The 24489-nt window shown below is 42.1% G+C and overlaps 1 protein-coding gene across 1 annotated transcript; it reads right to left on the bottom strand.

Moving 5' to 3' along the window:
* Nucleotides 1–1300: 1300 nt before the first annotated feature.
* Nucleotides 1301–23112, bottom strand: LOC117256419 (CTTNBP2 N-terminal-like protein). Its single transcript, XM_033625831.2, has 7 exons — nt 22991–23112; nt 17357–17461; nt 5640–5873; nt 4431–4538; nt 3539–3727; nt 3254–3424; nt 1301–3087 (listed from the first exon to the last, which is right to left on the bottom strand). The coding sequence occupies exons 1-7, from the start codon at nt 23027–23029 to the stop codon at nt 2152–2154; spliced, it is 1782 nt and encodes a 593-aa protein (XP_033481722.1). The 5' UTR covers nt 23030–23112; the 3' UTR covers nt 1301–2151.
* Nucleotides 23113–24489: the final 1377 nt, after the last annotated feature.

Genomic DNA, 24489 nt, shown 5'->3' with positions numbered 1-24489 from the left:
TAAAGCAAGAAATTCCACTAATTAACCCTGATAAGGCACACCTGTGAAGTGGAAACCATTTCAGGTGACTACCTCTTGAAGCTCATGGAGAGAATGCCAAGAGTGTGCAAAGCAGTAATCAGAGCAAAGGGTGGCTATTTTGAAGAAACTAGAATATAAAACATGTTTTCAGTTATTTCACCTTTTTTTGTTAAGTACATAACTCCACATGTGTTCATTCATAGTTTTGATGCCTTCAGTGAGAATCTACAATGTAAATAGTCATGAAAATAAAGAAAACGCATTGAATGAGAAGGTGTGTCCAAACTTTTGGCCTGTACTGTACATCATGACATAATAATCACACATGAAAAGAAACAAAAATGAAAGATTAAGCAGTATAATTTTTTTAGTTTACAAACTAAAATGCATCACAGATGAATCCATTAAGTGCTCTCCTGGTCACAGAACACTTCTTGGGATGTTTCAGTGTTTCAGAGTGAGTCAGAGGTACCTTTAAGATTTTTTTTTTTCACCTTGCTTTGGTTGCTAAGGTCTTCTGTTCAGCTGTCTAGGGATTCCTCAAGTATAAGACCAGGACAAGGAGAAAACCAAAAATACTTAAGTGAACATTTTAAGGAAACCTTAAGGAGAAGACTAAGGGGTGTTTTGTGCAACCGATTTTATTTTGAGGAAACCTTAACTAGGACTTCAAGGAAAATCTTAACTTAAGGTGTTTTGTGCAACTTGCCCCTGGTTCCAGCCTCTCAAATGTGAAGATGTAGTGTTTTTTAGCCGCTGCTGGTCATTTGTTGTCAGTCTACAATGTTTCCCCATCCTTTGGTGGTCACAGTTGTCGCCCTGGGTGGCTGAAATTTTGCAAGGGGAAAGTGTTTGTGCATGTATGTGTTTGTTTATGCCAAATGGCTAAAAGGTGGCATTGTAATGGAGGGATGCATATGTGTACGTGGTCGAAGCTATTGCAAATTCAAACTTGTTTTTGGACACGTGATAATCAACCAGATATCTTTGGGTTTTGTGCATTTGTTTGAATAAAACAAGCCACGTGAATCATCACCTCCAGCTGTGACAAATTAAAAGACATTTTTTAAGATTTTCTGACTGTTTACAGACCGGATGATTAATCAGTCATGAAAATAATTGACAGATTAACTGATAATAAAGTATCTGTTAGTTGCATACTTAACACTAACTCTTTCCAAGTCGTAGACTGTGAGCAGCTTTCTCTCATTAGACTGCTGTCAGCATTAATACAGTACCTACACCAGAGTATAAATAAGAAGATGAATACATGACAATCTTTTGGATTAATTTATTTTATCTGTCACTTTCCAGCATTTACAGTACTGTGAAGCATCTGATAAACAAAGAGATAAACCAACATGTTTTCTTATGATATAAATCAAAGCCACAGTCGACTATAAAATACTTGTGTGTTTTATAATGATTTCTTATAAATGACAAAGGCATGACAGTCATCAGATTCACTTATATTAAACAAGATATCGTACAATGGTGCCTGCGTATAATCTGAGCCTATACGAATATCATAACTGTAACATTTAAAGTAATACATGAACAAAGCTCAGGACAACACTGATGATTAGATTATCTGTTGTGTGAAACTATCAGACATCAATAACTATGGAACATTTATAAAATGAACTATACACTCTTATTTTATATAAAAACGACAGCTGCGTATGAGTGCACACTGAAATGAGACATTTTAAAATAAGATTGGTCCGAGGACTACTTATAACACTTGGTGTGAAGATTACAGTATTTATAATAACAAGCAACATACTAAAGTGAAAAATAATACCTCTGATTTATATTCTTTGGAAATATGACACCATAAAAGATACTTAAGATACTGTAACAGTACGATGTGCCCAACATACAGCATCGGCACATGTGAAACTAAAATCTGCTGTAACTCTTCATTGTACCAGCTCTTTGACCACGACCTACAATAGTGCCTCAGCGCATAAAACATCTAATAAATATAACAGTGTTTGAAGGGACCTCTGTTCAATAAGCATAGCATATAAATCCTGTCATGTACAAAACAATATTTCAGCTATGAGATGTGATGAAACCATCGTGTCACAAGCGGAGCAGCAGCTGACTCATTTATTGATGACCTGGTTAATTAGAAGAAACCACCATGTCCAGTTCTTTGACTCCCTCCTGGCTGGAGGTGAGGCCGCAGCTGCCTGAGAGCGGGCTGTCAGAGAAGTGGCTGGCAGACCTGGGCACCGCTGCAGGGGAGGGAGGAGCCTGAGCCAGACCAGGCTTCTTAGGAGGGATGGGTGGAGGGTTGCCCCTGTCTGCTCTGGCGATGGTGGGCGATCTGATCCCCTGTGGGAGCGCCCCCGCGGCCCTTCCGATGATCGGCGACAAGGGCGCTGCCAGGCTGCGGTAGTCTGTGCCGAAGGGTGAATTGTTGGGCGCCGTGAGCTTGGATGTGGCGCTCTGCTGGACGGTGGTGAAGCGAGACAGGACTTGAGTGACTGTGCTCCGAGCCATCTGCTTGACTGGGCTGGTTTCTGGAGGGGGGCTGCTGGTCACAGGTGAGACGTCCTTTGGCGAGACGGGCAGGGCGGGCTGCGCTGCCTGGGATTGAGGCTCTGATTCGATGGTGCCTTGAAACTTGTGACGAGCAGCGTGGAAGCGCTGGTTGATGCCAGCCTGGTAGGGAGACTGGTAGCTGCCAGGGCTCGGGCTGCCTGGTGGGCGTTTGGCAAGGACTGGCGAGGCGCATGGAGAGGAGGGAAATGATGTTTGATGAAGTGGAGGGTTTTCAATCCCGTTCTGTATGCAGATGTTCTCTGAGAGTGCGCTGTTTGGACCGTGGTGCCCGTTAGTCTCCATGGGACAGTGGTGACCGTTGACTTTTGGCTGCTCAGGTTGCTGGTGTCTGTCCTCCTCAATGTCCTCGACTGTGATAGTGTCTACTGATGTCTTTCCTGGGGAGACTTTCGTGGCCCACTCCTTTCCTCCTGCCTCCACTGGAGCTGTGACTGCCTCCCCAGCGTCTCTCATCATATTCCTCTCCTCCAGCTTCCTCTTCAGCTCCTCTACCTGAACATAAAATGAGGAAAAAGAGTCATTTCAAGCTGAAATTAGGCTGTACGACACCAGCCAATTTTCTTCCCTTGCATCTAGATTAGATGGAAGAGGTAGTTATTGAATGCAAAGTGTGCAATCTGCCGCCACCTGCATGATGAATATGTTTGAGTGTTCACACCTGTTGTTGTAGCTGACAGCAGTGAGCTTCCTCTTTCTTCAAACGTGAGCGGAGCTGCTCTCGCTCTGTGTCAAACTCAGCCAGCTGCTCCTCCACCCTCGCCTCCATCCTCAGGGCTCTCCTCCTCTCATCCTCCAGCTCATTTCTCAGGGCCTGGCAAGACGCCGCCTCCTGCAGGAGAAAAAGTCTGTTCACCCAGAGTGCAAAATATAACCCGGCCTAACATTCCTAACAAAAGAAGAAAACTGCCTAACTTGGATTGCAAATGTAAATAAATGTAAATACTTTGTCAAGTTTGCGGCTCAGCTCGGTCAGCCGGTGACCCTCCTCCAGAGCTCTGGCACTCGCCCACTTGCACTCTTTGGCCAAAGCGCAGGACAGCTGCTTGTGCTGAGCCCGTTCCTCTTCAAGCTGGTCAGTAATCCGCCGCTGTTCTTTTTCCAACCGCCGGACCTGGCTCCGCTCAAACTCCAGCTACAAACACAAAGCCAAGATATGCAGTAAATAAACTTTTCAGAGGTAGTAAACTTTGTGCAGACAGTGTGGATGGAGTCACATAAATTTCCAGGGCTGGTACCTGCGGTTATTCCACAGGTTAGTTAATAACATGTCGGGCAGGAAATCCAAAGTGTGGGATCATTTTGAGAAGGTGAAGGACGAACCCAAGGTGATATGTAAACTCATCTTCATTGGTCGACTACAAACATGACGTATCATCTGAAACATGTCAGTAGCTACATGCCCATTAGCCACTTAGCACAATCATTACTGCTTTGCCGACAGCGTCATTAACAGGCGGCTCGCTCAGTGTGTGACGTGCACTTGTAGATAAAATATAGGCCTATATTAATGAAGGTTCATTAGTACGGTTTGGTATTTCTCTGTAATGTAGCACAGTGTTAACAATGTTACTGATACTATTCTTTCTCACACCTTCAACTCAAACCATTGTGTTGCCCCACCCAAAATATATCATTTAATTATTACATTAATATCGTAAACATGCAGGTGAGTAGTCGTCTAACGGCCCTTATTGACAACTTTTGCTTGACTAGGAACATTCCTAGTCAGAGGCAGCCCTAATAGAAACACAGCTACTGACTCCTATTTGGCTAATAGAGTACATTCTGGACAAATATTTGTAATGCGGTCAATGTCACTATTAATTAGAGGGCACCTGTTGTTGTAAGCGCTCCCTCTCCTTCTCCAGGATGTAGGTGACATCATCTCCCTCGGCTGTGTCCTCAGCATGCCTCCTCCTCTCTTCCTCCAGATCTGCAATGACCTGAAGCAAACACAGCAGGGAGACAAAGAGTCAGGAATGACATGATCTCACACAAGTTTGGTCTGCTTGATATTACAGCCAATAGCAGTTATTTTGAAGCAATATGATTACTACATTGTAAGGAAAAATGCTGATGGCAGTCAAGCTAAAGAGCTACATAGTTTAGCTCATCTAAATGAGTACCATGTTCAGCCCGCCTGCAGAGAAAAGTATAGCCTTTGCTCTGTGGTTTTACAGAGCCTAAGTTGATGGAGTGTTTTGTGTTTGTACAGATCCAAAAGATGCAATGGGGATCGTTAGTTGCAACAGTCATTTAAATATAAATCAAAACAATAAAAGGACTAAATGACATTTCCTCATATTAGACTTCTTAATACACTTCAAACTGTGAGGTTTACCCTCTGTCTCATTTTCTTCTCTGCAAAACAAATGTTTTGTTTTGTGGCGTGTGTATTCAGATACTCATTTCTGCAGCAAACACAGTTAAAAATCTGCAGCTTGTTACTGATGTGTTTCATGTAAAATTACAGGAAGTTTGTGATCACACAGAGTGGGCATGTTGTCCTTGCATACATCTTTAGCTCATAATGAAATCAGGAGACAGTGACGTGTCATGTTACATCACTGTCTATAAATATTACTGTTTCACGCTCTAACCTGAAGCTCACATGAAACGAGAGAGAAACTGTAAACGTGACATCAGTGTGCAGGTATTTCATTTTTCTTTGTTCGTGTCTGTTAGCCTGCAGATGTGGAGTACTTTCAATGCGTGTGTGCCTCTTGGGAAGTTCACGCTGAAAACAATGCTGCTTTTAATGAGTTATTCTGCTGTCCCTGAAACAAAGGTTTAAATGAAGAGGGATGATTTAATCACATTAGTTTTGTATATTTAAAGCTTTTGTTGCCTGCAGTTTTTATATTTTGTGTACTGTAAGGAAGAAAATCCTCACTGCATTTTACTAATTGCATTCTCCTTTCATGTTCATCTAAATATTTTACACCACTGAGGCCCCATTTTATCTTTCATGTTTCCCAATTGATTTTTTAAACATGAGGAACCAGCTAATTTCTGCCTCCCCTAACCATGAACCACACACCCACCCTTCTGTGCCGGCTCTCCGCAGCAGCCAGCTGGGCCAGCATCTTCTCCTGCATCCTCCTGCAGTGGCTCACCACCAGTTTGAGAACCACCAGAGGGTTGGAGGTGGAGGAGGAACAGCCCGGGTCCTTGTTCTGGTCCCCGACAGCCTCGCTGTCTCTCTGCAAGGCCAGGAAGGGGTCGCTGAGGTTGTACCTGCCGTAGCGCTCCTGGATAAACAGCTCTTTACGTTGGGCCTGAAGAGATGAGAAGAAGAGAAGAGTGAGATGGAAAGCGATGATTTCAGTAGTTAACAGTATGTCTGTAATCTACAGGTTATGTGGTAGGAAATGTTCATGAGTGAAACTGCTTGGCTTGTTTATGCTTTTGCATAAATATCTTTCTTTACAGAAGGATTGTAAGTTGGCTTTAGTGTGTGAATCTTCTCTTGGATCACTGTTCTGGCATCTCAGCCTCGTCTTGAGTCTCAGCTGTTACTGGATGCCAACTCCTTTATATACAATGTCTAAGAGACATTTTTAGCGGCATAGCTTCAGATGACAATGTCGGTCGACTTTGGTCCACACTGAAATATCTTGACAACTATTTGTTGCATTGCCATAAAATATGTTACAGACAGTCGTGTTCCCCAGAGGATTAATCCTAATGATTTTATGGTTTTAAATGAAATATCTCCACAACCATTCGATGTATTTCCATGACATTTGGGACAAACATTCATGTTCCCGTCAGGATTCATTTTAATACCTTTTGGTGTAAAAAAAAAATTTCACCAAATACCTGCAAAACTAACCACAGTCCCATCTATGGATGTCCCTAGTGACCAATTTCTGTGTCCACTAAACGGAAATTTTAATTAAGACTCATCGACTAGTTAAAAAAAGGTCTCTGCACGGTGTAATCAGACTCAACATATTGCATTAACTTCCTGAAGCCTTTACCTTCAACAAAGTTAAGTGGAAGCATATCTTGCGAGGTCATTGTCGTGATGAGCTACATTATCTTCTCAGACCGGGCAGGATCACAGCATCTCCAGGTTAATCATGTGAAATTGGTCTGAGAAGCACAGCTAGCAGCAGCAGCAGCCGTCGTTCTGAGCAGGTTAACATCCAAATGCTTGAGCTGAATGTGGTTGCGCGTTGCTCCAGTCAAGTGATTGTATGCCAGTTTTTTTCTGACACAGCCTATATGCTACCTTGTTTCATTTTCTTGATCAAAGTACCGTCTGATGGCTCTATAGCCCCCACTAGTGGTGGGCGGCTGACATTAGAATTTGGCCCAAAGCACCTTGTTTTTAGGAAGCCTCAGAGATGCTAACACAACTATAGACCTTTTTCTCCAATCTACCTTCTGCTTTGAATTGCAAAATGAATAGCATTAATGAATTAGTAAACTAGGAGGCCACTCGAAGAGCATAGACCTCTGTCAAGGTCGGATGCCATATCTCACAATGTTAGAAGAGAAAAATGATGTGTGTATCTGCCCCGTGATTCAGATCCGCTCCAAAACTTAATGAGTTCTCTCTTGACCCAGCATAACCCTTCCACTATGTTTCATGATAATGAGCTAGTTTCTCCGTAATTCTGCTGACAAACAGACAAGCCAATAGACAGACAAACCAAACAAAACATAGTTTCTATCAACTTTAACCCCAGCTGCAGTTAATTTAAAAAGGAAAAATCATTCAGTCAAAAAAAAAAAAAAAAGATAAAATGCTGCCGATAAACTGTCATTTGAACAGGAAATTGAATGACACACCACGATCAGCATCTCAAATACTTTAGTGGTAAATGTGTAGATAAAGGAAGGGGAAGAGAGGAAGAGGAAATGCACAAAAATACATGAGAAAGAGTGCTAGCAGGAGGAAGGAGCAACAGATGGTGTGTGTCTGTCTATCTTTAGCAGGACAGCTGCTCTGGACTGGGCCTTGGCCAAGGCAGACCTGTTCTCTGTTTAACTCATGACAAAGGAGGGATAATAGCAGCAAGACATTTCAGGTTCAGCAGATGCCTTTAGGCCTGCCGTGTAAAAGGGCTGAAGTGAGAGAGGGAGAGAGGAGGAGGAGGAGGAGGAGGAGGGCTACAGCGGAACTGGCAATGTGTCTTTGTGAGGTTTCAACAAAAGAGGATCAAAAGATTAGAGAGAACAGTATCCTCTCTGGCAGGGTGAGGACAGAGCTCCTGATGGCTGATACCAAGATTACTTGAGAAGTTTAAAGCGTAGTCAAGAGTGTGGATGGGCCTGCAGAGCAATATTCAGCCGATTCACTCGTCTTACGGAGCATTAAACTGCTGACTGTGTGTGAAGCTGTTAAAGCTGAGCACAGAGATATAACATGACCACCCCCAAATGGCACTTTATTGGCCTAGAACTAAGACTGTTTTAACCAGGGATGCACCGAGCCAGCTTTTTTTTTTTTTAATCCATCACCAGTTTTGATACCTCAGCTTATGGTATCAGCCAGTGCTGAGTACTGATCTGATGTTTATCTTTCTCTCTCCAAAAATCTGTATACCTTACAGTGTGGGCCTTATTATCTCAGTCAGGTGTAAGCCTGAAGAGAGAAAGAGACATTTGGTCGTGTGTGTATCCATCTTTCAGCTGCTAATCTTGCAAACTACTGGACCAATCAACCTCATATTTTATGTGCACATTAATTACTGTAAGCTTAATGATCTCTCATGGTTGCAGTGATTCACAATAGTGAAAAGAACAATTTTATACCGTCATTAACCGCTGACTCCTCACTTATCTTAATCGGCCCGTAGAAGGGGCAGTTTTTCAAGAAAATAACTTGGCTAAAAACAACAAGCCTTGAACCTTGTGAGTTGTAACAGAGCTGGATTTTGTAATGTTACCTTTGTTAAATGTTGCTGTTGTCCCTGGCTTCATTGGGGCAAAGGACAGGTCCACTAGCTGATAGGCTAATTTATACAATGTACAATGCCATAGGCTTGTGCTAAAAATATTAGCATGTTGTATCTGTGGGGAAAATGTGTGACAAGTGTTTTGTTTGTGAATCCTGTGAGTTATAGTAAAGCCGATCTGTGTACTTGTGTTTGACATTGTCGCTATTAAGTCATGTTTAATGTGTGTTTTGAATCAACTAAACTTTACAGCACTTCACAGAAACTCTACTGCCGACTAGTGTTTTGGAGGTGTAACTGCAGAGTGACACAGACACCACCGCACAAGTATAAATGCTCACAACTGCTCAGGCCATGTGCGTAGGCTACAGCCTAGGCTCTGCATAGAGCCGACGCACAAGTATAAATCTGCTTTTACTGTAAGTTGCAGGCCACATTTTGCCCTTCGTCTCGCCTCAAAAACCTGACAGCCATAAAAAAGTTTGATCTCATTTTGAACCAGATAATCTGCAGATTAATTCCATAACTGATATGTTATGATCGACTAAAGTTAGGCCTGATATGAGACAAATAAGGCAACTGTTTTTGTTATCTTGCCGCCATCTTGAGTGTAAGGGAGCCAGGAGGGACAATTCCAACGGGTGACACTGCACCATATTCCAGCTGCCACCCAGTTTTGTTCCATCTGCTGTACAGCGTCATACCACACTGAGAACATTTCAGAAGCAAAGCATTTTGCCTAATCAATTTAGTTTGTCATTTTTCCTTAATAATTGTGATTCTACCCTAAGTAATTAAGCAGGCTACGTAGTTAAATAGCTTCTTTCTTGGCATATTATAGTTGTGTTTACTGTTGTTAGCCTACTAACTGCTTTGTTGTGTGGTAGCCTACAAACAAAGTTAATACCATTACAAGTCCAGTTATGAATGGATCAAACCATTAAATGAATCACATGGATCAAAGATTTGTGGCCGTGTTTAAATTATATAAAATATGTCATTCCTCATTATTGCATTGAATCTATATTTCACATATAGTGCCTGTAGGCAAGAGAACTCAATCTGCTCTTTGCAACACACTTCAACTCCGTCAAAAATAGAAACTTTGTAAAGACACTGTAAAGAAACTGAATCTGTGCATTCCTCATCTACAAATAAAAGAAAAGACAGATTTATGTTGAGCAACTGGAGTTAGTTAGCTCAGTTGGAAAAATACAAGGAGTGACGATGGACGGCTACAGACAGAGAAGTTAAAGCCATTTACCACAACGGATCACAGGCTTTGTGATTGTCATCTTCAACAATATTAGTTCATCTGGCACAAAGAGAGGAGGGCAAGGCTGTGAGGCTTTGCTGCTGTTATTTGATCCAGTCCGCTGAGGACTGTATGAAGGCAGATCAAACAGCATGGACGGGTGAAACAGGAAAACACAGGGTGCCCAGGAGAATTAAAAAATGCCTCTTGAATGTGGGCGCTATCTAAAGCCCAATGACCACAAAGCACCTTAACGAAAGTCTTGCATGCCACGCAGAATATGTTGTAAGTGTGGCATATAGTCCTTGTCCACACTATATTTATACAGTTGGCTGGGCACTATCTATTTTTTCATACCTTCCTGACATTTCACTGAGGTAAATGCTATACGACAGTATTTGTGTAACTACACAAAAAACATAAAGGCTGAGCAGCTAAAGTCATTGTAGCCTGTATGAGTCTAGCCTACAATGCTGTCTATCAAATATGCAATTACCCTACTTAGACAAGTCTTGCTGAGATTGAATACTTGTGGCACATAGATTAATGAATATCCTCCTGAAACCCAAACTTTTGTTTGGTATGCATTTTTAAATTCTCCTAGCTATATGGGATCAGTCGTACCCAGTGAGTATAAAAAAAACAACAACTTAACATTGTTAACCATAATCAAGTCCCAATGTCCTCAAATGAGACGGCAATAAAGTCCCAATGTCTTCAAACGAGAACTTCCTAATTAACAATGTCTTAGCATTCCTGTTGCAAAAACGGTCAAATTTGTTGCCAGACCGACTTTGTAGAGATGGCTGCCATCTTGTTTTGACATAGATTAGTGTATTGTGCTCTTACTATCACTAGGTGGCACATAAAAGTGTCCACAAATGAGGACAACAGGTCTAAATTAAGTAGAACGAAGTATAAGGTCAAGCAAACCCAAAATGTGATAGCCTCATATGAAGACACAGGGTCTCAGATAAATGCCCTTATTCCACAGATTCTTGCTGAAAGACCTGGTAAAACTTGCTGCTGTGGTGGATACCAACACTTTGATGGGCCTAATGAAGATGATATACCAAAAATACTGAGGGGCAGAGGCATATTTCTTTTTACAAGTCCTGTAACGTTATCCCCACCACTTGCAATCGGCATCTTTCTCAGCTCAGCTGCCTGTTCCACCAGTAGAGACTGACCTCTGGTGGAGCATGCTGTGCACTACAGTACATCGCCTCAATACCATATCGCCCTATCCGTTTAATAGAAAGAGAAGTGTCTGTATTTTTGACAGTATTGAAAATTATACCTTCGGGATTTCCAAATACCCTGGTATACCACAATACCTTGACATCATCCAAGCCTATAAATACAAAACAGGTTTCACATCTGATTGACTCATAAAAAACATGGCAGCTGTCTGCCAATGTTATTTCTTGAATGCATACTTGTGATTTATATAAACACTAACACAAAAAATGAAATACCTTGAGCCAGATTTTACACTGTCCCTCATTTTTTGGGTCTAATAAAAAGGTAGATATCTAGTTTTGAAGAGGAATCTTCAAAGAGAAATCTGTCGACAGTGTTGGCTGACAGCCCATCCTTGTTCCCATCAATGACTGTCTGCTCTGATGCGTCATTTTACGGTCGAAGATTAAATTTGCTTAGATCAGGTTTCCAGTCTTGACACCTACTTTGCTTAAGGATATATACTCCGTCTGACTTTCATTGCTGCAGTTGCATGTAAGCCGCTGCTGATGCCAGAGGGAAACACTTTGAAACGCACAAAGAAAACACATCTAATGGAGATTTTTGTGAGAGTTAAGTGTTGTCCTTGTTATTTTGTACTTATTCAGTCTGCGCACATTTTCATAACTGGATAATCGGCCTTTTTTTCCAATTCACAGGAACCCTATTACACAAAAGTTCAGTCATAAACACAGACTCTGTGTCTCCCTCAGCTCCCTCCCCAGCCCTTCAATGCACAGACAGACTTCCACAACACAAAGGGAGGCTGTTTTCCTCTGCATCAATCCTCCGCTGCTGCAGAGAGTGGAGGAAGTGAAAAGAGGGATTACAAGAAACACATTTCTAACATTACTTAACACTTAACACCCAGATCTACCGGAGCTTAGTCATTACATCATACTGTACATGAACAATAACCATTCAGTGCATGGCTGCTATGCATCACAGTCTACCTCCATTATTCATGCTTTTGTCTGTTGGCTACAGTTGCTGGCAACCTGTGTGCTTTTGCTCGGTTAGTCTTTGTGTCATGGCTGCGCTGGTTCCAATCCAGCTTATCTTTTGCTGACACATGCCTGGACTCTTTCAGTTGTGCAATGTTGGCGACAAGAGTCTGTATAATACAGAGGGAAGGTGATATATGAACTTCTTCCCCTAGAGTCCTATATATTTCAAAGCTGCTTAGGCAGATTGCTAAATACCCTGAAATGCTCATGCATGTAAATGGAAAGGAAATGGATATCTGAACAATACTATCCATCCTAAGCACATGGTTGTGGATGCTACAGTAAGTGACACTGAATTGTATCAGTTTATGCATCTCAAAGCTACAAACAAAGCCATTTTCCCTGTTCCAGTGCTGAACCATTATCAAAGAGCACACACGGTAAACCTGTTTTAAGTGCGTCCATTTGGAAGCTCGAGTCAATCACACCATGTGAACTCAACAGTTAATTAAAAGGCTCATTTCCATATTTGAGTCCCCTTTGAACCTAAAGTAAAGACTCATACTCCTTTCCCAAAGCAAAGGGACTACTGGATCACTGCAGGGCTTTGTGTGCCAAATACGAGCATTGCCAGAGTCTAACTTCCTTTTGAAAGCCACAGCGTGAGCAGCTGCAGAAGTGAGTCACACAGGGAAAAATCCAGCGGATAGCTAGAATGCCATTGATAGTTCTGCATAATTAAATATAGAGGACCGTAGAAATACTGCATCATTAACTTCACATCCTGTACTTGCACTACATCCTGTAGAAAATCACTGATGAGAATCTTTCATTTTGTTTAAGCTCTGAAAATTGAGACTAGACATGAAAACCTGCAAGTAGCAGTAACCAGATGATCAAAGGGATAAAAAAAGCAAAGAGCTGAGCAGTGGTGTTATTACCATGGTGATTTGTGGTTAAGCCTTCTCACATGACACTGAGTGTAGCAAGGACACGTCAGTTAAGACTGACATGAGCTACATGACTGGACCTACTTCTCTACTGTTGACCCACGTGTAATTTCATCATTGGAACAAGACTCAGTCCAAAGCCACGCTAGCAGCTCTGTGAACCTGTACTAAGGCACAGCAGTACTTTAAGCAAAATGTTAACATGTTGATGTTTAGCCAGCTTTATGCAAACCAGGCTGACGGAAATGTCATTAGTTTGAAAGGTATTTGGTTATTGGACAGATGAAAATTTTGATGATGACACTAGATGAATGTCAAGGAATCACAAGAAGTTATTGCAATTAATTCTGAGGGGAACTTGAATATTTGAATCGAACTTTGTGGCAATCCATTTTTTCACACAATACCACAAATATGAACCCTGAGGTGACCCTAGAGTTAAAGTCAGGGGATCACCAGTTATTGGGATTCATCCTCTGAGGCAGGGATGTCAACTTTAAATGCCGAAAATGTTATCTGCACACCACCCGGTGTGCCCTCACACAAAATACCTCCATACCGCTCGTCTGTAGTGATCCAAGTGTCCTGAAGCCCTGACATAAAAAGTTGTTTGGAAAAATGTCACTTGAACTCTGTTTTTAGCCTCGGTATGGAGATATTTTGTGGTTTCAATTATGTGTTTTTGGACATTTGAATCTGGGGCTCCGTCAGCCTCCATTCGGTGGAGTTGTGTTGCTACCTCCTCTCCCCTTGGATCTCCGCAAGGGATGTGAGGACTCTAAAACTTCACCTGAGCTAGGGCTGGGCGGAATGACCTAAAATTCATATCACGGTATAAATCGAATCCCTTCACGGTAATGGTATATATCGCAGTATAAATTTAAGTGTAACAGTTACAATAGAAGTGTTTCTGAATGGGTTTTGTAGTCCCTTAGCAAAGCTAAATTGATAAAAAAAAACAACAACAACAAAAGCAAAGATATAATGTATTTTTAGAGCATTTATTGTGCAGAATGCAGATCTCAAAACTCAAAATTAAAACCCAGTACTCTATGGTGCAAAATGTCCCCTGGGATCTATATCAAAAGGTAATTTCCTTCTTTTAGCAAAATCCTAAATGACTGAGTTGTGTTTTTTCCACCTGGACATTTATGCTCTGCCATTTCTCCTCTAATCATCATGCTGTAACCTGTGACAGGCTGCTATGATACCACAACTATCACACATTCACATATGGAGTTTTTTGTGGAGCCCCTAGCATCACATAGGTTTACATTACCAAAGGTTTATGACAAACTCTCTTGCCGAAAACCAACTCCCGTGTGCGCACGGCGAGAGAGGAGAGGGAGAGACGCTGTGCTGCTGCCAGAGGAGACACTGAATGAGTTCCCTCTGAGCGGTAAGTCGCTAAAAGAGTCTGAGAAGTCCGTGGCTGTTCATAAAACATTAACTCACTCACTCACAAGTTCTCCAGCAACACAAGTTGCACATGCTACGCTAAATCACGGACGTGAACCAGCTCCTCTAGCTCCGCTGTCTCTGTGCTCGCAGCCATTTTCACACTGAGGCAGGTGCGATGACGTCATCGACGATAGGACGGTAGAGCACAAATCTCTACCGTGGGCCAAATTTATATCCTTTCTACCGTCTACCGCATATACTGTGCAGCCCTAACCTGAGCCTCCCTCGGCATGAGGGTGAGTAGATAATGGCTGAATTTTCATTTTTGGGTGCACTATCCCTTTAACATGCAGAAACATAGTGCCTACTACCCACCCTCAGGTCTCTACTGGTTAGCTAGCCTTGTCGCTGTGCACCTCAGGTGGGCACTAGCCCGCAGTGCCGCTCATTTGATGATCACCACTGATAACACTGTCCCAGCATTACTCCACTGCATTGCTATGGAAACATTGTGCCCACCCTCAGGTCATCCCCCAGGGTTGCACTGGTATGGAGGAGTGGCTAAAGTTTGAGCTGCATTCTTAACTATGTTAGCTTTGTTAGTGCTGTTAGCAGTGTCAGCACAGCTAGTGATACTAACACAGTTAACCATGCTATAGAGGTTTCACAACTCAAAATGAAGCTGCTTACTCAATGGGGCTACCTGGCAGGAGACCGGATGGTGGCTACCATGTTTCTGTCGCAATGTTGTCCCACCACCAGGATGCCCTTACCAGTGGTAATCATGAATGAGCAGCACTGCTAGCTAGCTCCCACCTGACCCGACCTTTGCACAGTAAAGAGCAGCCCAGGCTATCGTTAGCTCAACAGTAGAGACCAGAGGATGGGCAGCAGGCACTTTATTTCCGCATGCTAATGCAGCTAGCCGGTCTGCCAGCAAAGCCAACAGAAAATAAAAGGCAAGACTTTTACAACACAAAACTTTACAGTTTCACCACCTCTAAATGGAGAGTTCTTTGAAATGTGGCACTTTAGCTCACTGAGTCAACGGAGCTCCGAAACAAATTAAAGGCCTCTTGTATTTCACTCAATTTTGCTTTTTAAATTTTTTAAAATTTACCATTTAGTTACTGATTAATCGGTGCTGAGCTATAAAAAGCTAAATTAACCTAAACTAACATCCCTATTCGGGGGACAATGATTGTTTGTACAATCCATCCAGTGGCTGCTGAGATGCCTCACTGGATAAGCGGAAACTTCCTTTGGGGAAATTGAATGTCGTTACAAAAGATCATGGCAATCGATCCAATAGTTGTTAAGATTTTTCAGTCAGGACCAAAGTTGTGGACCAACAGACAAACACTGCCATGCACGGACCACGCTGCTAGCAGGCTAAACCCAAAAGAATTATGCTGTGATGTTTTACTGATAATCTGCTTTCATGTGAGGGCGAGACCAGAGATTCCTTAACAATTCCTTAACAGCAGAACAGCAGAAAGGATAAACATGTATGCTGTGCTGCAGAGAGGAGATCAGTTTACCTCACTTACTCCCTGCAGTTAATTTCCTACAGGTCAGTGATTATGCCTTTAATTAAAGCTCTGTAAGAGTCAACAATGCAGCATTGATCCCGTCCCAGACCTGAATGGGTTAACAGTTTGTGCCGGTGGAGCCATGAAAGAAGCACAGCCATATTCCCCTCAAGCTCCAGTTAAGGCCAATGTTTATTTGTTCACTCCTACTCTCGCTCACATTGAGTCATCAGGCACCCAGCGTGCTGTAACTCTCCTTGCCTTAGATGGCCAGATCCCAGGAGAGATGTAGGAATGTGGTCTAGACACAACACATGAACATTCGGCAGTAGGCTCTCTGAGACGACTGCTCTCTATTTCCCTGGCTGCCTCTTTGGATTGTTCTTTCAATGGTGCATTTTACACCAGGAAAGTGAACAGCTTTCCTGCAGCAGAACAGCCGTAAAGCTCAAATATTAATAGTGAGACATCTCGTCAGAAATGCTCCATCATTAAGTTGCTTATTCACATATCTTAGGTTTGTGGTTTTAAACAGCGTCAGGGTGACACGGCATTACTGAAGTTTGTTTACAACTGTTTAAATAAATGACAAAACGTCCTTAAGCCTATCCAAATAGTCACTGAAAGCTTGGGTATGTGGGCCTTTGGAGCGCAGCGCAGCAAAGGACACGCTGTGGGAAAATAGACTGGCAATCCTTTAATTGAAATGCAGCATTAACCCTGCCAAAGTAAGACATCCTGAGGTTGGAACTCGCTGCTCTGTGTCAAACTATGTGTGTACTCTACACTGTGTCTACATCCAACTGACTTTATGTCAAGCTCACTGGGATGTGTCTGCTCATTTCAACTTAGGAAAGGCATGACTTCTAAGACAATGCCCCAAAAGACCCCATTCTGCAGAGGCACAGACGCTAGTTTGCCGCGAGCAAATAGGACAGATCAAGAGGAGTATTAGCTTCATAGACACATAGCTCTGTTGTTTCCATACACAGATTTTTTTTCAAAGGGAATGACTGCCATCAACAGGGTTACTCAAGATTAAATCTTAACTGTTTGGGCAGATTTTTCCCCTCGTTTTGTTGCCAGATCTTTATGTACATAAGGTCCAATAACAGCAAAACCTAATGCATGACTGTGATACATTACAGGCAGCCATAACCAACCAATGTAGGTTTCTGCAGGCACACCTCCTGTAGGCTTGAAATGTAACTGTGATACTGCAGTATCAATTCTTCCTCTGCTCTCCACCATTTTTCTGTCATATACAGCATGACTACCTCTGCTTTGTTTCCCATGAGTGGCCAACATGAGAAGCTCTCAGTGCAAACTACAAAAAGAACATGTTGAAATGTTGTGGCAGAGTGCTACCGCAGTGGTTTGAGAGGTTTCCTCTGATACTTTGATACGTTTTTCCCTGCTGTGAACTTTTCAGGCCTGGATGGGGTGAGTGTTTTCTTTTTCTTTCTTTTTTTGCAGAGAATCACTCAAACGTTAGAATAAATTCACCAGCTTCATTAATAGGTACCTTTAGGGCATCGATGACCAGGTCTCTGGCCTCCAGCTCTCCCTCCAGGATGCTGAAAAGCATCAGCAACTCTGGCTTGGTCAAACTCTCCATATTCAGCTTGGACTGTGAGGGAAAAAAATGAAAGAGAAGAATTTGGATTATATTTCTTAAAATGCAAATGTACATGAGATGCTACTTAATCTTGAATCAGACAGAAACACTGAGACTATATACTAAACTATAAAAACTGTTTTCCCACAATAACTTCTCAGGTATTTCATTCCATCTTGAAACAAAGCCCTGTGTTTTTCAAATTCCACAAATCAGACACCCAGACAGACATCTCATCTATCTGATCCAGCCCACTGATTTATGAGCTTTGTGTGGATATGTGGTTATTATCTTGGGAGGGGCTAATTCTGCAGCACAGAACCGGTGCACCAAGTATGTGGCAACATTTTTCTCCAACTTGACAGCTTATTTTAGTTGTACTTCACAGGTGCATTGCATTAAAGCAACATAATGCACTGTTATTTTTGCATTTTGGCGCCCTTACAGTTTCAGAATGGTGCGCCATTGTCGTAAATACAAAGTGTTCCTGCAGGTTGCAAAGTGTTTATACTGTGCTGACATAAGCTGCAGTGATCCGTCTCACAGGTAAAGGATAAGGGATGACACCGATAAGGTAATGGCCTATTTGGCAATCTTTCCTAAATGACACTGGCAGGGGTGCACGCTCTGCTGTCGCACTGTTGGAGTTTTTGCGTTAGCCATGATACATGATCTTAACAGCTGACGTCAGGACAGTATAAACCGTTTGCAACCCTGCATTAGTTTGCTCAGTTACATAGTATAATTCCTGCATTGCTAAGAGTGTATCAGGTTTGAATTTTTACAACAGTTTTTTGATCAACTGCCTTTTTGATCAACTGCAAGTTTACAGGCGGACTATAGGTTGTAATAAAAAAGATAACACTGGACTAGCTTCTTTAGCTAGCTGGTGGTGTGTACCATAGTGTCATGACGCGTTATGCTCTTCTCCTGGGAGATCCTACCCACTCACCAAAGTTACATAGCGAAAGAACAGGGGTCTGGGGTGCCATTCTCCCTATTACAAGTCAGTATACCATCTAAGGGTGCCTTTCACACCTCTCCTGTTTGGTTCGTTTGCCCCCTAAGCGTGGTTTGTTTGGGCAGGTGTGAACACAGCAATCGCACTCCGGTGCGCACCACAACAACCAGACCGAGACCTTCTTGAAGAGGTGGTCTCAGTCCGGTTACAAACGAACTCTTTTGTGGTGAGAACGTGTTCCGACCTCAATCTGAACCAACTGCAGTCACATGACACATTGTTTGGGGTAAACATGAGCATGTTACAGTCCTGGAGGATTATTAATGTGCACCTCCTCCTGTACTGCCTTAATATGCACATTCAGCACATCCAATGCATCAAAACATTGTTTTCTAGTTGGAGCCGCGCCTCGTTTTCAAACTGTATGGTTTGACTAAAATGAACAACGACAGCAATATAGTCCACGATGAGCAGCGCTAAAATCAACCTGTGTAGTTGTCCCTCCATTGTGACATTAGAAAGTGTCACATTTATCTTGCAAGTGTACTCTTCTTTCACATTTTGGTTACTTCCTGGATTTTTCCCGCATGGAAATTCTGACCAATCAAGAGCAGCTTTCTCACACAAGGTATTTTATCTGGTCCGCTTGTAAATGCTGCCGTGAGAACACGAACCAACTCTAGGCAATTATGCAACTTTGGAACAAAATGAGTCCCTGATTCAGACCAAAGCAAGACAACTCTAGGTCTGAAAGCACCCTAAGGAATTGATGATGCTTTGAGTAGTCAAGGTGTGTGGTATAGCTAAAAAAAAATAAGGATAATGCATAAAAAATACAAGTACCAGGTAATTTAAACAACAAAATCATATTTCAGCTGGATGGGGTTACACAAACATGGCAACAATATGAGCTGACATGTTCATCGGGCACAGATGGATCACATATCAAACAGTCAGCTTCCAGCATCCAAGCTGTTCAATCATCTGTCTTCAATACTTAAAGCTGACCAGCTGACAACGTGCGCATAACTTCTAAGTTCAATGTTGGAAATAATATCAAACCACGTTGTCTTGTTTTTCCCACTGCATGCCCATTCATAATGGGTCTCGTGACAGTTGGTTATTTTGTGTTGGAAAAGTGATGTGGTCCCTTTGTAGTGTCTCTGCACTCTAATCTCACAGCTGTGTTGGTTCTGCTGACAAGCCCTGCGGTGTCCACACCTCAAACATCCAACCGCACTGTGGCCAGGAGAACGTATGCGGGCCCCTCTTTGAAATGAGATCAAAGCTGTTGATGTTATTACACTAAGCGTCCTTTTCAGATCATCATGTAGGATAGATGTACGCTGCCCTGGCTGACTACTTAATAACAGAAGTCTACTCAAGCACGAATCACACAAGTATTCCTTCTGAAATGTAGCTGGACAAAAATGTCACTCACTGCTGTTTACTAGACAGCGATCCACACCTGAACTAGCATTCATTCAACAAGCCCGGGCTCTGCTCTGAGCTCTCTGTGGTCACCACAACTTTCCACATCATGAAGTCATCCAGAGGGGGGTGGGCTGATCTCCTGGAGCACTGGTTGCATAATGAGAGACAGGAGCCACCAGCCTTTCATATCAGGGCTGGTAGCTACTATATTTCCCAGGCATCTTTCGTAACATCTGAGAAATGTGAACAGCAGTGAGCATATTTGCAGCATTTACTGTGATGCTTCTGTGGAGCAGTATGCAGAACTGAGAAGAGGAATGAGCCACAACCCTGGTGAACTGCACCTACAGCCTAATCCCTACAGCAGCGTCCTCTCACAAAGAAGGCACACAGTGTTTGAGTGCTGCCTCCACCAGCACTCATGGTCTGCGGCTTAACCACAGGGGTAAAATGCTAATTAAACTACAGCATACACACCTCCCTTGGTTTTGCTTTTACAGGCTCGCTCGCTAATTTCACAGGCCGCTGTAATCACTGTGCGAAGAGTGTGCCCTCTGTTGTGAGAAATGTCTGGCCCCGCAGGGAGCGTACATGTGTCATCATGCTTGTTTAGATCCTCATCATTTTTATATTATTTCACGTAATCCCCCAGAGTTAGAGTTGGTAATCATGAGGGTATACAAACACTAAGCGACAGCATGGGAAACACAAATATTCCCACACGGTAGCTCCACTTCCGATGACGAAAGCCTTGTGTCCGTAATCCTTTTTATCCCTGTTTGTTTTAAGCCCGGTCAGCCATGGGCCTCGTCTGCAACACTGTAAACTCATTAAAAACACATAGCAGCTTCTGCTGCAAAAACATGTGCTTTGCTGTGGTACAAAAAGGCCCTTGGTTTGTGAGGAGCTGCTTAAGACTCTTTATGTGTGCAGTGTAAGTGGAAAATGAATCTCCTTCACTCTCAAGTCATATCAAAGTCCGTTAAAAAAATACTTATCTACTTCTGAGGACAGTTTCTAAATCAACTGCTCAAATTGAATCGAAAGTTATACTAAAAATCAAGGGTGCACGATTCATTTCAATATCATGGAGGACACATGAAATGGGGTTTGGGGGTCCTCTGCCAGGAAATTTTGAGCGTCAAACACATAGTTTCCGGCATCCTGGAGATTTTTTTAATGCATCCATTAGAGTTGCAGGGGTATATTGTGAAACCCTATACCGTGCTGTGAAAATTGAAAGCTATTATAACATGTACATTTGCTCATCTAGAGTTTTAGGGAAAAAAAAGGCAACCTGACAGACGGTCTCCTCTGCATGCACACATCTCCTTTCCTCCTCCACTGCCTGTCAGACTTTTACACATAACTTCCATTTTTTTTTTAAATGGTTTCATGAATAATAAGGCATTTTTCAACAACAAAAAAAACTACTGTTTTCAGTCCTATACAAGTCACTGTGACTGACAAGGTTCCCACACATTTCCAGGGATGAAATTTCCAAACTTTTCCATGACTTTAGTTATGGAAGGACCCTTCATTTTTAAAGAAAATATTACACAACTTGCCCTGCATGTTTCAAACATATCAGATTTAAACTTTATCAAACATAATTTCCGCAAGCTGGCATACATAAAGGGAGAGATGGATTGCTGGGAGAAAATTAGGAAACTTACGTGATGATAACAAAACACACATCGAAGCACATCAGAGCTACGTTACCTCGACAGCTACAGGAAATAAATTTGCCATTAGATTACATTAAGAGGAGGATTATCCACAAAAGATTACTGTAAAAACTTCATTACACAAAACAAAATACTATGACCTTTCCCAAAACTTTTAACTATTTTCACTAATTCCATGACTTTGCCAGGTTTTACATGAACGTGGGAACCCTGAACTGATAATAACAATGCTGTAATTGTGTAATACCCTATACCATGAAATCATAACATTTTCTGAAACAGTTATCGTACAGTGAAAATATCACCTGTTGCAACCCTAGCACTAATTTGTACTGTTTCTGCAACAGTTTATGGTATTTTTTTATTTTATTTAACCAGGAAGTTGAAAATATCTTTTACAAGAGAGACCTGGCCAAGGTAGCAGCCAATCAGAACACACTTAAAATGCAACAAATACAAAAAAATCCACAATAAAACAACCACTATTTAAACATGGTGATCTCTTGAGAAAAACAAGCACGTCTCTGTCACCACATTCTTTATGATAACCTTAAATTCATCGATGGATTTAAGTGTTTCTAATTTAAAACTGAATGTCTTTTGTCAGAGTAAAAAAAAGAATAAAACATGTTCTAAATCATGTCCCCTCCGTGCCTTACACCCTCCAAATCTATGCCTATGATAATAATGTGCACAATGTTAGATTATAATCCAGCACAATCTTATACACTTACAGTGTCACAAACTGCCTCGTCTCTGAACCTTTGAGAAACTTTCTCAGTCACATCCTCTTGTGTGTGCATGAGTCCGTGTCACAGACTTTGGCCCACAAAATGAGGGTCAAGTAAGGGGAAGCTGAGCCTGAGAGGTCTGCTCAGTTTCCGTGTTCTGGTAATCAGGATGGCTGACCAGATGCTGCATGTCTGGACACTACAGTAAATTGGATTTGATAGCCAACCTAATTTTTCTTGTAGGCCACTTAGTTACTCATTCAGCTTGTTGCCTACTGGTTTTTAATGCATCCTAGTCTTTAGCAAAAGCATTAAAAACAAATAAATTGAACAAGAGTGTTGACAGTGCTGAGTATAGTTATTTAACGAGCAGAGCCACTGTAAATGAATTCACTCAGCACTGTGATGAAGATCAAACAGTCATCAGCAGCAGGCTGACTGAAGGAGATGACACATCACTGACGCCTTTCTTCGCTGAAAAGGTTTCTTAAGGAGACATTTTAATGTATTCTGGCATTAACTTAACACGTCTTCGTGACATTTAATGTTGAGAAGATGCAGTCCAAACGGTTCGGCCTGTAGCCTTCACAATTCTGCTAACGTAACGTTACATCTTTTTTCTTCTTTTCTTTGGACCAAAAGTAGCTGAAACACGGTGAAACACAGCAGATAATGCTCTCTGACTTCACACCGCCGACACCAAAACGATTTCTGCGGGTCTTCTTACCTTCATGAGGCCCTCTGAGGTCTTTGAAAACTCCAGCATGAACTTTTCTCCTGTCAGGAGATTTGTTTCACTTGATTTGCGTCTTCTGATCCCGACGCAGCGGAACAGTTAGCGGCCAAGCACCGTTCTCACAGACAGCCAAGCTAGCCAATAGGCGACGAGGAGCTCTGGGCGCTGACCAATGAGAGACCAGTTTGTGGGAAAAGGGGGGCAGGGACTGTGACGTCCCGCCTCCTGGATGTTGGTTGGATTTCTTTGTTTAGTGTGACTTGAGTTTCTCCTCTTAAGGAATTTCATATGGGCACGTAAAGAGTTTCAGCACGCTGTTTTAATGACTTAACAAGTAAACTGCTCAGCGACATTATAAAACATAAGTGTTGGTGTGTTTGTGGTTATAAATAGTGACTTTATTACCCGTTTATACGGTGTTGTACTGGTGTTGTTGTCATCTGTTGTGGTAGTATTCCTATTTGACAGGGTTAAGTCAGGTAAAATGAGACAAATAAGGTTTTACATCTTGGACTCTCTCAATATAAGCAGTCTAACACCAAACATAATATTGGAATTGTTGCTCCAAATATTACCAGGATGGGCAGAGCAAAGATTAAAAAAAAAATCACTGGTCCCAGAACTTTCAATCTTGCAAGGTAAACTATGTGGCATGTTTTTAAGGTTTAATGACAAGCATGGTTGTAGGAAGTTGCATTTTAGTTACTGTTTTTTGTGGGAAAGTGTTTTAAATGAGTAGCCTACTTAATTCATTTATTAAAAATGGGACCCAAACAAACCAAACAATTAAATCAGACATTTTTCTGAAGTGAACCCAGCATGATTTTAGGCTACCATGTACCCTAAAATCATGTGTGTGAAAGACAATGGCAGTCACAATATACACATATACCATCAACCTGCCAGGGATTGCAGATGAAAATTAGCCTGTATGACTTAATTTGGCACATTGACGCGACTCAAGTAATCATGTTAATTAATGCGCATTGTCCCTTTATACATAAAATAAACAAACATAAATAGTCCACAATTAGCCATCAGTAGCCCCTCTTGCACTGTCTCGTCAAGGCTGGACTTTAATGCCGTTATGCCGCCTCCCTGTTCTGTCAACACATTCTCACTCCGACCTCGTCACATGTCAACGTTTGGTCATTGGTTTTCCACGTCCAGGTACAACGTGCAAGGTACCTGGGGTGTGTTGATTGTTGATGTTCTGTGACGCCTTGTGAAGTTCTGCCTGTTATGTGCATTGCCTTCTTTCAAAATACACTTCTGTTTTCACATTAAATGTACAGTTTGCATACAGTCTCTTTCAAAATAAACGCAGTACATCAGTACAACACCATAAATCGGGGTTGTGTTTAGGAAAAAAGAACAGGGTTTGGCTTTATAATCATATGGGACCACAACACTGCGCTCCTGGGTGAAAATCGGTGTTTGTTGGACCCATCCACCACCCCTCCCACTCGCTCCAGTTGGACTTTCGGCGC

The sequence above is a fragment of the Epinephelus lanceolatus genome, chromosome 1, assembly GCF_041903045.1.
Source record: "Epinephelus lanceolatus isolate andai-2023 chromosome 1, ASM4190304v1, whole genome shotgun sequence".
NCBI lineage: Eukaryota > Metazoa > Chordata > Actinopteri > Perciformes > Serranidae > Epinephelus > Epinephelus lanceolatus.
This window is presented reverse-complemented; position numbering and strand designations above follow the sequence as displayed.